The sequence below is a fragment of the Carcharodon carcharias genome, chromosome 4 (assembly GCF_017639515.1).
Source record: "Carcharodon carcharias isolate sCarCar2 chromosome 4, sCarCar2.pri, whole genome shotgun sequence".
NCBI classification, from domain to species: Eukaryota; Metazoa; Chordata; class Chondrichthyes; order Lamniformes; family Lamnidae; genus Carcharodon; species Carcharodon carcharias.
Genome location: NC_054470.1, coordinates 61,491,638 through 61,506,257, shown reverse-complemented (window position 1 = coordinate 61,506,257; position 14,620 = coordinate 61,491,638). Strand labels below are relative to the sequence as shown.

The window sequence follows — 14,620 nt, the reverse complement described above, 5'->3', positions numbered from 1 at the left end:
TCGGTGGTGAGAAAATTAGTAGAATCGATCCTGAGAGATAGGATTAACTGTCATGCGGAAAGGCTTGGACTAGTCAGGGATGGTCAGCATGGATTTGTTAAAGGAAGGTCTAGCCTCACAAGTTTGATTGAATTCTTTGAGGAAGTGACAAGAAGGGTTGATGAAGGTAGTGCAGTGGATGTTGTGTACATGGATTTTAGTAAGGCATTTGACAAGGTCCCACCTGGCAGATTGTTCAGGAAAGTAAAAGCCCAAGGGATTCAGGGTAATGTGGCAAACTGAACAAAAGGTTGGCTTTGTAACAGGAAACAAAGGGTAATGATCGATGGATGCCCTTGCGACTGGAAAGTTGCCTCAAGTAGTGTTCCACAGGGCTTGGTATTGGGACCCTTGCTGTTTGTGTTATATATTAACAATTTGGATGTGAACGTGGGGGGCACGATTGGGAAATTTGCAGATGACACAAAGATTGGCCGAGGAGTGGATAGTGTAGAGGATAGCCATAATCTCCAAAACTATATAGATGGGTTGGTGGAGTGGGCGGTAAGTGGCAGATGGATTTGAACATAGAGAAGTGTGAGGTCATACATTTAGGGAGGTCAAACAGTTACAGGGATTACAAAATAAGTGGGAATATACTAATATGGGTAGATGAAATGAGAGATCTTGGCGTACAAATACACAGGTCCCTGAAGGCAGCAGTTCAAGTAGACAAGGTTGTAAAGAAGGCATATAGAATGCTCTCCTTCAATGGCAGAGGTATAGAATATAAAAGTAAGGATACAATGTTGGAATTGTATAAAACACTGGTGAGGCCACAATTGGAGCATTGTGTGCAGTTCTGGTCACCATATTACAGGAAGGACGTAAATGCTGTGGAGAGAGTGCAGAGGGGGTTTACAAGAATGTTGCCAGGATTAGAAAAGTGAAGTTATGAGGAGAGATTGGATAGATTGGGGTTATTTTCCTTAGAACAAAGAAGGCTGAGAGGTGACTTGAATGAGGTGTACAAAATTATGAGGCAAATAGATAGAGTGGACAGGATAAAATTGTTTCCCTTGGTGAAGAATTCTGGAACTAGGGGATATAGATTCAAGATAAGCGGCAGAAGGTGTAGGGGGATATGAGGAAGAACTTTTTTTTTTACGCAGAGGGTAGTGGGCATCTGGAATTTGCTGCCCAAGTTGGTGGTAGACGCATAAACTCTAAACTCTTTTAAAAAGTATCTGGATCTGCACCTAAAGTGCTGTCAGCTGCAGGGCTACAGGCCAGGTGCAAAGGTTATTGCGGAAAATAAAAGCTCATGGTGTAGGGGGCAACATATTGGCTTGGATAGAAATTTGACTGGCTAACAAGCAGAGAGTAGACATAAATGGGTCTTTTTCAGGTTGGCAAGATGTAATGAGTGGCATGTCACAGGGATCAGTGCTGGGACCTCAACTGTTTACACTTTAAATAAATGACTTGGATGAAGGGATGGATGGGATGGTTGCCAAATATGCTAATAACACAAAGACAGGTAGGAAAGTAAGTTGTGAACAGGACATGAGGCAACAAAAAGATATCGATAGGTTAAATGAGTGGGAAAAGATCTGGCAAATGAAGTATAATGTGGGAAATGTGAAATTGCCCATTTTGGCAGGGAGGATACAGGTGAAGCATATTATCTAAATTGAGAAAGAATGCAGAACTCTGAGGTGCAGTGGGATCTGGATGTCTTAGTACATGAATCACTGAAGGCTGGTATGCAGGTATAACAAGTCATAGGAAAGCTAATAAAATGTTATAATTGATTGCGATGGGAATTAAACACAAAAGTAGGGAGGTTATGCTTCAGTCATATATACCATTAGTGAGACCACATCTGGAGTATTGTGTAAAGTACTGGTCACCTTATTTAAGGAAGGATGCAAATGCGTTGGAAGCAATTTAGAGAAGGTTTACCAGACAAATACCTGGAATGGGCAGATTGTCTTATGAGGAAAGGTTGGACAGGCTAGGCTTGTATCTGCAGAGTTTAGAAGAGTAAGAGGCGATTTTATTGAAACACACAAGATCTTGAGGTGTTTTGACAGGGTGGATGTGGAGAGGATGTTTCCTTTTATGGAGAATTAAGAACTAGGGGCCAGTGTTTAAAAATAAGAGGTCGCCCATTTAAAACAGAGATGAGGCAAAAAATTTTCTCTCAGGGTTGAGAGTCTTTGAAAGTCTCTTCCTGAAAAGGCGGTGGAAACAGTCTTTGAATATTTCTAAGGCAGAGATAGATATCTCGTTTATAGTCATTGATATCATCCTCACTGCTCACCACACCTCCAAGTTTGATATCATCAACAAATTTTGAAATTTCACTCTGTATTTCAATATCGAAGTCACCTTGTGGAACACCTGTATCCACCACCCTCCAGTCTGAAAACCAACCAGTTACGATGACTCACTGGCCAGAATTTTATGTTGAACATGTGGACCCGACCCAGAATTATGTGAAGTCACGTGAGAAGACGTGGGGCACGCGTCTCAACATCATCGAGCTCGTACACATTATGGTTGGTAGGCGCATGGAGTCGGAAGCGCGTCCAGCAACAATTTAGCGGGCAATTAAACCTATTAAGGAGCAAATTATCAGCGATTTTACCTGGCCTGTCCGCTTTTACCACTAGCTGTTGGGCCAAACGGCCAGGTGGCCTTCACATGTTCACTACAAACTCCATCCAGGGCAGGATAAAATGTCCGTTGTTAAACAAAATAAAAGACAACATTTGAGGGATGAGGTGTTATGTCATCTGCCAACAGGTGCTTGAATTTGCAGTATTGACAGTTTGCAGCAGATGGTGGACCCGATTTCATTTTTACAGTACTGCAACTCCCTGAGGAAAGTCCACAGCAGCTGTCAGACTTCAAGGAGCGCCCACCTGCACCCTCAATTTTCACAGCCCTTTTCCCGCAACCCCCAGCAGCGCTGAACCTCTCTCAGCATGTGTTTCACGCTGGCTGCCAGTTAATTGGCCAGCCAGTGTGAATTTGCAGTTGGGGGCGGATTGCGGCTGGAAGCATCCACTTTCGGCCTGTCAATTGCATGTGCCTGACAAGCGCAAGATTCAGGCCACTTTTTTCTGTCCTGACGCCAATTTTTTATCCAAGCTGGCACTGACACGACTATTCCATGAGCCTCAATTTTGTTAACCAGCCTTTTATGTAGTAGTTGGTCAAATGCTTTCTTAAAATCCATATAGACAACATCCATTGCATCCCTTCACCAATCTTCTACTACTTCATAAAAAAAATCAATTAGGTTAGTCATGCATGATCCACCTTTTACAAATCCATGCTGCTTCTCCTTAGATCTCTCCAAGTGTCTATTGATTTTTTCCCCCAATTATTGTTTGTAAAACCTTAAAAACCATAGATGTTGCAGGAGTTATACAGTAAATGGCAGAACCCTTAAGTGCACTGACCGGCAGAGGGATCTGGGTGTACAGGTCCATAGGTCACTGAAAGTGGCAAAGCAGGTGGATAATGTAGTCAGGAAGCCATATGGCATGCTTGCCTTCATTGGCAGGGGTATTGAGTATAAAAGCTGGGAAGTCATGCTGCAGCTGTATAGAACCTTGGTTAGATCACACTTGGAATATTGCATGCAATTCAGGTCACCATGTTACCAGAAGGATATGGAGGCATTGGAGAGGGTGCAGAGGAGGTTTACCAGGATGCTGCCTGGTCTGGAGGTTATTAGCTGTGAGGAGAGGTTGGAGAAACTCGGATTGTTCTCACTAGAGCGACGGAGATTGAGGGGCGACTTGATAGAAGTTTACAAAATTATGAGTGGCAAGGACAGAGTAGATAGTCAGAACCTTTTTCCCAGGGTGGAAGAGTCAATTACTAGGGGACATAGATTTAAGGTGAGAGGAGAAAACTATAGAGGAGATGTGTGGGGCAAGTTTTTTTACGCAGAGGATAGTGAGTGTCTGGAATTCGCTGCCAGAGGAGGTGGTGAAAGCAGGTACGATAGTGGTGTTTAAGAGGCAGCTTGACAAATACATGAATAGGATGGGAATAGAGGGATACGGACCCCAGAAGTGCAAAATATTTTAGTTGACAGGCAGTATGATCGGCGCAGGCTTGGAGGGCCGAAGAGTCTGTTCCTGTGCTGTACTTTTCTTTATTCTTTGTTCTTAAACTAACTGGTCTGCAGTTACTTGGAATGTCCTTAGATTCCTTCTTGAATAAGGGTGTCACATTTGCCATACTCCAGTCCTCTGCCCATCCACTGTGTCTGGGGAAGATTAGAAAATTTTGGAAAGTACTTCTGTAATTTCCACCCCCAATTCCCTCAACAATCTGGATGTAAGTCATCCAGACCAGGAGAACCATCAACTCTAAGCACAGCCAGCCTTTCCAGTACATCCTATCAATTTTCACCCCATCCATTATCTCTACCCCTCTGCTTCTACAGGTATTTTGTGAGCATCCTCCTCCTTATTTTACACCAATACAAAATACTCATTAAGTATTCTAGCCTTGCTTTGCGCCTCTAAACATGCATTAGCTTTGTCCCTAACAGACCCTATCCTGGCTTTTGCTACCCAATTATTTACAAGCTGGTAGATGATTTTTGGGCTGCCTTTTAGGTTAACCTCCATTCTATTCTCATATTGTCTCTTTGCCAGTCGTATATTCCCCTTCACTTTCCTGTTCAACTTATTGTATTTGGCTTGGTTCTTGTTTTATGAATTCATGCTATGCATTTGCTCTATTTTTGGTTCATCATATTTTCCATTTCCCTTGTCATCCATGGAGCTCTGGCTTTGGTTCTGCTACCTTTTGCCTTTGTTGCAATGTACCTAGACTGTACCTGAAACATCATCTCCTTAAAAGGTCACCCATTGTTCTGTTAGAAGTTCTGTCAGTCTTTGGTTCCATTTTGCACCGGCAAGATCTCCTCTCAACCCATTGAAGTTAGCCCTCTTGTAACTTAGAAGTTCTACTTTAAATTGTTCCTTGCTTTTCTCTGATACTAACTTAAACATTGATTACTCTTACCTGTGTGGTCCCCAACAAACACTTGGTCCACTTGGCCTACCTCATTCCCCAGCACCAGAACCAGCAATGCCTGGTTCCTGGTTGGACCAAGAATATACTGGTCAAGGACATTCCCCTCAACATATTGCAGAAATTCCTCCTCCTCCTTACCTTTTATTCTAACATCTTCCCACGGATATTTGGGTCATTAAAAGTCAAGCTCACCACTCTATAATTTGTGAACATCTAATTTACCTGCAATATGCACCTTTATCTCTCTCTCTCTCACTATTTGGAGACTTATGGAATAAACTAAGTGGCATGGTCATGCCTTTCTTGCTTAAGTCTAACCAGATGGATTCTGTCCTTGGCCTTTTAAAACATCCTCTCTTCCAACATTATAATGTCTTCACTAATCAGTACTGCCACCAACCTCCCTTTTTTCCTCCCATTTCTTTTTGTCCCACAACATTAAGTGGCCAATCCTCACCATTTTGAAGCTACATTTGTTATTGCCACAACATCACATTGCTACACAGCTGTGTGGTCGTAGCTCACCAACCTTATTCACCACACTTTATCCATTTATATATATGCATTCTAAACCTGTCTTTGTATTCCTTATAGTCCTTCTTAGTCTACTATTTGAGATGGTACTTCTTCCTTCTCTTGTACTTAAAAAAACTTTCATGGGATGTGGGCATTGCTAGCTAGGCCAACATTTATTGCCCACCCCTAATTGCCCTTGAGAAGGTGGTGCTGAGCCACTGCCTTGAACCGCTGCAGTCCACGTGGTATAGGTACACTCAGTACTGTTTGGAAGGGAATTCCAGGATTTGACCCAGCAACAGTGAAGGAACGGTGATATAGTTCCAAGTCAGGATAGTGTGTAGCTTGGAGGGGAAATTGCAGATGGTGGTATTCCCATGCATCTGCAGCCCTTGTCCTTCCTGGTGGTAGAGGTTTGGAATGCGCTGCCTAAGGAGTCTTGGTGGTTTCTGCAGTGCATCTTGTAGATGGTACACACTGCTGCCACTGTGTGTCGGCAATGAATGTTTGTGGAAGGGGTACCAATCAAGCAGACTGTTTTATTCTGGATAATGTCACGCTTCTTGAGTGTTGTTGAAGCTGCACTCATCCAGACAAGTGGAGAGTATTCCATTACACTCCTGACTTGTGCCTTGTAGATGGTGGACAGGCTTTGGGGAGTGAGGAGGCAAATTACTTGCCACAGGATTCCTAGCCTTCAACCTGCTCTTGACTAGCCACATAAATACTGTGGCGACGAGTTCAGTTTCTGGTCAAAGCTAGCCCCCAGAAAGTTGATAGTGGGGGATTCAGTAATGCCACTGAAAGTCAAGGGGCGATGGTTAGATTCTCTTTCATTGAAAATGATCAGTGCGTGACACTTGAGACATGAATGTTGCTTGGCACTTGCCAACCCAAGCCTGGATATTGTCCAGGCTTGTCTTGCTCCATTTAGACATGGACTGCTTCAGTATCTGAGGACTTGCAAATGGTGCTGAACATTGTGCAATTATCAGCGAACATCCCTATTTCTGACTTTATATGAACAAGGAGTGGTAGTCCATTCAGCCCCTTGCTCCGCCATTTAATAAGATCATGGTTGATCTGATAGTAACCTGAAATCTGCATCCCATCTACTGCCGGTAACATATCAATCCCTTGCTTACCAAGGATCTATCCACCTCTGCCTTAAAAATATTCAAAGACTCTGCTTCCACCACGTTTTGAGGAAGAGTTCCAAAGACTCTCAACCCTCATGAAAAAATTTCATCTAATCTTGATTTTAAATGGTGACCCCCTTATTTTTAAGCAGTGACCCCTAGTTCTAGGTTATGATGGAAGGAAGGTCATCGATAACACAGATGGTTAGGCCTAGGACACTAGAATTCCTGCAGTGATGTCCTGGAACTGAGATGATTGACCTACAACGAGCACAATCATCTTTCTTTGTGCTCAGTGTGACTCCAACCAGTGGACAGCTTCCCTGATTCCCACTGACTCCAGGTTTACTTAGGCACCTTGATGCCACACTCAGTCAAATGCAGCCTTGATGTCAAGGGCAGTCGCTCTCACCTACCCTCGGGAGCTCATCTCTTTTGTCCGTTTGAACCAAGGCTGTAATGAGGTCAGGAGCTAGTGTCCCTTGGCGAAACCCAAACTGGGCATTAGCAAGCAAGTTATCGCGAAACAAGTGCCACTTGATAACACTGATGACCCCTTCCACCACTTTGGAAGTGATGGTAGAGTGGGAAATATGCTGGGCCACGAGGTTACAGATTGTGGTTGAGTCCAATTCTGCTGCTGCTGACGGCCCACATCACCTCATGGATGCCCAGACTGGAGTTGCCTGATTGGTTCGAAATCTAGCCTACTTAGCATGGTGTTTGTGTCACACAACACAATGGAGGGTACCCTCAATGTGAAGATGGGACTTAGTCTCCATGAGAACTGTGCAGTTGTCACTCCTATCGATACTGTCATGGACAGAGGCATCTGTGGCAGTCAGGTTGGTAAGGATGAAGTCAAGTCTCATTTTCCTTCTTGTCGGTTCCCTTACCACCTGCCACCGACCCAATCTAGCAGCTATGTCCTTTAGGACTCCCAGCTCGGTCTGTGGCAGTGTGACCGAGCCACTCTTGGTGATGGACTTTGAAGTCCCCCACTCAGAGTACTTTCTGCACCCTGGCCACCCTCAGTTTTTCCTCCAAGGGGCATTCAACATGGAGGAGCACTGATTCATCAGCTGAGGGAGGGCAGTATGTGGTAATCAGCAGGTTTCCTTGTCCACGTTTGACGTAATGCCATGAGACTTCATGGGGTCCGGAGGCAATGTTGAGGACTCCCAAGGGCAACTCCCTCTCGACTGTATACAACTATGCATCCTCCTCTCCCTGATTTGTCCTGCCAGTGGGACAGAACATATCCAGGGATGGTGATGGTGGTGTCTGGGATATGATCCATAAGGTATGATTCTATGCTTGACTAGTTTGTGAGACTGCTCTCCCAATTTTGGCACAAGCCCCCAGATGTTAGTAAGGATGACTTTGCAGGGTTGATGGGGCTGGGTTTGCCTTTGTCGTTTCAGTGCCTAGGTCAATGCTGTGATCCATCCAGTTTCATTCCTTTTTATTGACTATTTAGCAGTTTGATAAAACTGAGTGGCTTGCTGGGCCATTTCAGAATCATCCACATTACTGCAGATCTGGAGTCACATGGTGAGTTTTGAACCGAGGTTCCCAGAGTATTACCCTCAGTCTCTGGGTTACCAGTCCAGTGATACTACCACCACGCCACCGTCTTCCCCCAATTACATCATTTTATCTTTAACACCTTTGACAAGTAACCCCTCAAGCTTTCATTTTCTGGAGAAAAGAGCCCCAGCCTATTCAGGCATTCCAGATAAGCATCCCCCTCACAGGTCTGATATCACAACTGTGAATCTTTTTTGCATCTTTGCTGATGCCTCTATGTTCTTTTGATATTAGCAAGACCAGAACACCACACAGGACAAGAGTGATCTAACCAAAGTTGGATAAAAAATTAACATGACTTTCCTGCTATTTAATGTCTCTACAGAAATAAATCATGATGCTTGATTTGCTTTTCTTATGGCCTAATTTTATGCTTTATGTATCTGTATCCCCAGAAGTCTTTGTTCCTCTACCACATTTAGACTTATCAAAACCAGGGTTGTGGCACTGCCGGAATGCACTACAGCGCTGCTCCGGCACCTCCAATCACGGCCTGGGAGAGGGGGATGCAGACGGTTCCAAATACCGGGGCCCAGTTCAGTGTTTTAAACAGAGTTCTCATCATCAACACTCAGCAGGCAGAGTTTAAGTTCTGGCAGACCAGCTTAAAAAAAAAATCAGAACATTCAGGCTGAGTATTTATTTTTTGACGCTGGTCTTTCAGGTTAATTTCACTCGTTGGGGCACTGTTGCTGGGGAGGCTGCAGGGTGGGGAGGAGGTTGGAGGGGTTTGGGGTGGAGGGAGAGGTTGGGGAGAGGGGGTGGAGTGTGTGGGGGAGGAGTGAGTAAGAGGTTGGTTGCAGGGGGGCACCAATATTTTTCACTTAAAAAACATAGTTTTACTGACTTTTGGGGATTCAAATGATTGATACATAATTAGAAATAGTATGCACAAAACATTTTCTTAGAGCTCCGGCACCTCAACATTTGGCACCACACCCCTGATCCAAGCAGATTGTGACCTTGTTCTACCTACCAAAATGCAACATTTCACCCTCACATATTGAAATTTATTTGCCAATTATATGCCCGTTCTGCAAGTTTATTAATTTCTTCCAATATTTTATTGAATTCTTCCTTTGTATTAACTACATGTCCCAATTTGTAAGTTTAGAAATTATATTTCAGATTCCCAAGTCCAAGTCAGTAAAATAAACTGAACAACAGTCTCAGCACCATTTCCCACCTTTTGCCACTCTGAGTAGTTATGCCTACTTACACTTGCTAGCCATTCTACTACCCGACTCACATGTTCTGACATTAGTTTCAAGACTATTATAGTTATTAAGTTTAAGCCCTACTATGTTATGATTGCTGTCCCCTAGATGTTCATTTACAATCACCTATATACTGCCATTCATTTCCCATTACTAGGCCCAGTAATGATTCCTCTCTTGTTCTGGGTAAGAAAGGAGTCCTGGATGCAGTGTAACAACTCCATTTCTTTTTCACCTTTCCCTACCAGTTTATTTTGAGTAATTGAAATCTCCTATGATTATTATTCTAGGTCTTTTACTCCTTTTATAGAATTGCCTCATACTTCTTCCACCATTGCGTCTGCAGAATAATCCTATTAAAATTGATCAATCCTGCATTTAAGTCCATGTGGAAAACTTACAAAATACTAACAATTTTATCTTAGGTTTGCCTTAATGTTTCTAAATTCAGGGTAAACAGACAGTTCTTTTACAGAAAAAACTTGTTACAGTAATACTGAACAAACATTTTTAACTTTTATTTCACCCCCCACCACTCCCCAAATGTTATTTTATTCATCAACTAAACAGCAAAAATTCTCTTTAGTTTATTCCCTGCTCTTCAGTTGCAGCCAGTTGCTCTACATCTTCTCCAAGTAACAAACCTTACAAGCCTAAAAAGCAGGCAGCAGCAATCTACTCTACCAGGGAAATGACAAGTGCATAGGATTGAAAGAAAAACAGAACCAACTCCACCTTCCCCGCAGCTTCCAGCAACCATCATTGGGCAGCAAATCAGAAGCAGGAACAGTAAGAAATTCCCGTCTCAAATATTGTTCAGGAATGCTGAAGCCAATTACTACACCTCTGTATAAACGCAAAATGCTGCAAATGCTGGAAATCTGAAATAATAATACAAAATGCTGGAATTACTCAGCAGTTGTGGTAGCATCTTTAGAGGAAAAAACCCCAAGTTAACCTTTCAGATCTTTGACCTTCATTTTCTGTTTTTATTATGCAACATCACTACTGATCACATAAGCTAGAACAGTTAACCCAACAAATAATAGGGTTAAACATGGAACATTCCAGATGTGGTTAATTTACCCAGTCAGCAAGTCAAGGAAACTAGTCAGCAGCATTTTCCATTTGTTCCCTTCGGTCAAAGTTCAAAAAACATGAGCTGATTTAAGACCAGAGAGGTTGGTTGACTAGTTTTGTGCCCACTGGATTTCTGCAACCTTAGGAATTAGCTAGTTCCTGCTGCAACTTTCACAAAGAATAACCTACCAATCTAAACTATTCACTGTGGTGCAGAAGGTTCCCTTCAAATCTTTTAATACACTGTACATCATATTAAGTATTACCTATTGATTGTAATAGAAAGAGGTTTACGAATTGAAGCATCCTTAGGCACACCAGCAACTGGTGGGTGTATTTTGGAATCTGAAAGCACCTCTCTTCCCATGCCAGTCTTTGCTCCTTGCACGCTTCCTTTTCCTCTTGTAGAAGAGCTAGTTGTCCTCCGGCTCCCTTTCCCTGGCTGACTAGTATACTCTGGTTGCCTTAAAGTTGCTTTAGGTTTTCCTAAAGGAAGGAAAAGAACACATTATAAAATGGAAATATAACTGTGGGTCTCAATTAGCCAGACTCATTCTTCAAACCACAAGGATAAGCTTGGATCACCAATAGGGAGAATTACGTGATAGACTCTTAAGTATTTCCCAATGTAAATCTGGTGACACTGCCCCACAATCATCTATTTTACAACAAATTACAATAATATTTTGAGAATAATAGGCAAATGTGGCAGCTAATTTGTGCACTGCAAGATCCCACACCAGCAAATAATCATAATCTATTTTCAGTATTGTTGGCTGACAAACGACCAGGATGAGAAGAACGCCCCTGCTGCTCTGAAGAGTTCCCACATGATGTCTTAGTTCAATGAATGGAAAGGCTGCAGCAACTTTTTAAAACAGACCGCTGGGTTGCCACTGGACCCGGCGGTCATTGCAAACCCGTCGCCGTCTGCCCGCTCATGCTGTCCTCAGGAGCCGCAATTCTTGCTGGGCGGGCCTTAATTGGCCCATCCGCCTAAAATGGCAGCGCGGACCGAATTGCCGTCCCCTCTCCAGCCCCTCCGCCAGCCGGAAAATTCAGCCCTATGTTCCATTCATTGAACTAAGACATCATGTAGGAACTCTTCAGAGTAGCAACTGGCCAGTGGAAGGGCTTCCCAGAGCACTGCTGGTGAGCAGGCCAGGTAAGAGGGTAGGGCAGGGGGGCACTCTGCCCCTCGTTTTTCCGATGATTGCCTTGCTGCCCTCCTTGAGGAGGTGGCAGCAAGGCGGAAGGTCCTGGTACCCCAGGACGGGAGGAGGAGGCGGCCCCCCCACATGACCAAATATGCCTGGGAGGAACTGGTGGAGGTGGTGAGCTCCTGCGACGTGGTACAGCGCACTTGAGTCCAGTGTCGCAAACGCTTCAACAACCTGTTGCGCTCAGTAACAAGGCAGATACTAACACCTTGATGGGAATTAGAACATCGACTAGTGTCCCAGGGCACAGCAGTGAGGGCACTTCACAGTTGCTGGAGGAGCTGGCAGAGACAGAGTACCCATGGTACCAGCAGTCGGAGGACTGCAGGGGGCCAAGCACATGCTCAGTCGGTGCCTGATGATGTGCCTCTGGAGTTGTCCGTGACGCAGCAAGTGCAGTAAATGCGTGCAGGTGTGCGGGAGCATCTGGGGGAGATACATGAGGCTATGCTTGGCTTGGTGTCCGTGGTGGAGGAGTCTACATGGACTGTCACCGAAGCAATGAGCCTTATGTCCGAGCATCATGCATCCTCCATGGAGAGAGTGGCGAATCTCGTGGAGAGGCTCCTCCAGGTGCGCTTGGACCAGCAAGCCCTCAAATCGGCATTGACCTCAACTGGTCAGTGCCAGTGTGGGAGATGGTCTGGGCACCAAGTTTCCCAGTTTGGTGCCCAGTCCATCCACAGTGAGCAGGGAAGTCTGTAGCGACCCCACGTCAGTGCAGTAGCTGCCTGCCGTCTCTGTGGGCTCCTCTTAGGGCACTCTGGATAAGGGCGGCAGCTCCTCCACCCCTCTGCTAGTGACCGTTGCATCCAGTGAGGCTGTGGCGACTGGGGAAATGCCAGCTGTGGAACTGGCAGCTCCCTTCCAGGCGGGAGCAGCACAGGCTCCAAGGGCCAGAGGACGACCACCAAGGTCAGAGGCCAACAGGATGTCTCAGATGCCACTCCAAGCATCCAAAAACGTAAACATAAGCCAACTTAGGCACGCCACGGGTTTATCACTGGTGCTTTTGTGTTGGCCCGCAATGAGTTGGTGTGATTTTTAAACACCTTTTTCATTTTGTTTCATTAAGTTTCTTTGGCTGCAATATTAAATTCAGACATGTCACCATGGCTGAGGTTGCCTCTTTTGTTCTGCAGGTGGATGGTTTCCAATAATGTAACGAGTGCATTGTGGGACATTCAGCTTTATTAACAAGGACCTGAGTTAATGTTCCTAACCAGGCAGATTTTGCACTTAGGTCTCGAATACGGAGCCTACACAGCCCACACTTGTCCAGGAGGTCCATATGTGGTGTACTAGCTGAAGGTTTGTTGGGTTAAAGCCTCCCAGGTGTTCCTGCCTCCCTGGAGTATGCCCAAGTCAGCGTCAACCCCGTCAGCATTTCCCTGTGTCCGCTCATCCTTGGACTCACTGCTGGACTCATCGTGTGCATCCCTGGCCAATGCATCTACGTCTTCATCGTCCACAGCTTCTCCCCTTTCCAGTGCAAGATTGTAGAGCGCAGCATGCAACCACTATCTGTGACACACGATCTGGGGGTTACTGGAGAGCGCCCCCTGAACGGTCCAGGCATCGGAAGCGCATTTTGAGAAGACCAATGGCTCTCTCCACCACAGCCCTTGTGGAGGCGTGGCTCCTGTTGTACCACTGCTCAGCTTCTGTTCTTGGATGGCGGAGAGGCGTCATGAGCCACCTTCTGAGGGGATAACCCTCGTCACCCAGCAGCCATCCATCCAGCCAGGCTGCAGCACTGAAGAGCCCTGGCACCTGGGAGTGTCTGAGGATGTAGGCGTCGTGGGAGCTGCCTGGGTACCTTGCCCCGGCTTGTAGAATCAGCATCCCGTGATCACACACTATCTGCATGTTCATGGAGTGGAAGCCCTTCCTGTTGATGAAGGCACCAGGCTCACCTGCCGGTGCCTTGATGGCCACATGTGTACAGTCTATTGCACCCCGGACGTGGGGGAAGCCAGCAATCACTGCAAAGCCTCTGGATCATTGTGTCTGGCTTGCCTGGTCCCAACAGTAGAGGATAAGGGTCAATGCACGCCTAAATAGAGCGCCTGTAACCTGCTTGACACAACTGTGGACAGCTGATTGAGAGACACCACAAAGATCACCCACCAAGCCCTGGAAGGAGCCAGAGGCATAGAAGTTGAGGGTAGCTGTGACCTTCAGAGCCAGTGGCATGGGGTGTCCACCCACACAGTTCGCAGACATCTCAGGCCCAATCATCTGACAGATATAGTTGACTGTCTCCCTTGAGAGATGGAACCTCCTTTGGCACTGCACCTCAAACATATTGAGGTAGCTGCTTCGTCACCTGTATACCCTGGCAGCAGGATAGTGGTGTCCTCTGCAGCCCCTTCCGCTTTGGGCTACCTCTTGGTCCTGAACCCCTTGTGCCTGCACCTGACCTCCCAAAGGTGGCCCCCCCCCAGAGGCTGAATCTGCACTCCTGGCCTCCTCCCCATTTTAGCCCTCCCTTCCTCCTCAGAGGAGTTGCCTCCAGTGGGGAGTTCAGCTCCCTTTCCCAGGCTTCCTGAAACATGCAGGTCCAAAAAGGATTCCTCACTGCAGTGCTGACCTGAAGGTTGAGACACCAAACCAAGCATCTGGTATGCATTTTGAAGCATTGCAGATACACAGACATCAGTAACTTTGAAACATCAATATTTGACAGAGCACACTCGTGACCCCAGTGAGCTATCTTATCTCATGGATGAGGTTTATACAAATGTGTCCTCCCCGCCTGCCCACTGCGCCCGTGCACTGGTCTGAAGATTTCACAGGTGCTGAAAAA

At 45.6% G+C, this 14,620-nt stretch overlaps 1 protein-coding gene across 5 annotated transcripts in view; it reads right to left on the bottom strand.

Moving 5' to 3' along the window:
• LOC121277367 (tudor domain-containing protein 7-like) overlaps nt 1-14,620 on the bottom strand; it is a 150,207-nt gene that overhangs the window by 101,861 nt on the left and 33,726 nt on the right. For all 5 annotated transcript variants that reach the window (XM_041186749.1, XM_041186750.1, XM_041186751.1 and 2 more), the window contains exon 4: nt 10,858-11,077. In XM_041186749.1, coding sequence (XP_041042683.1) covers nt 10,858-11,077 — 220 coding nt within the window. The remainder of the gene's footprint in view (nt 1-10,857; nt 11,078-14,620) is intronic.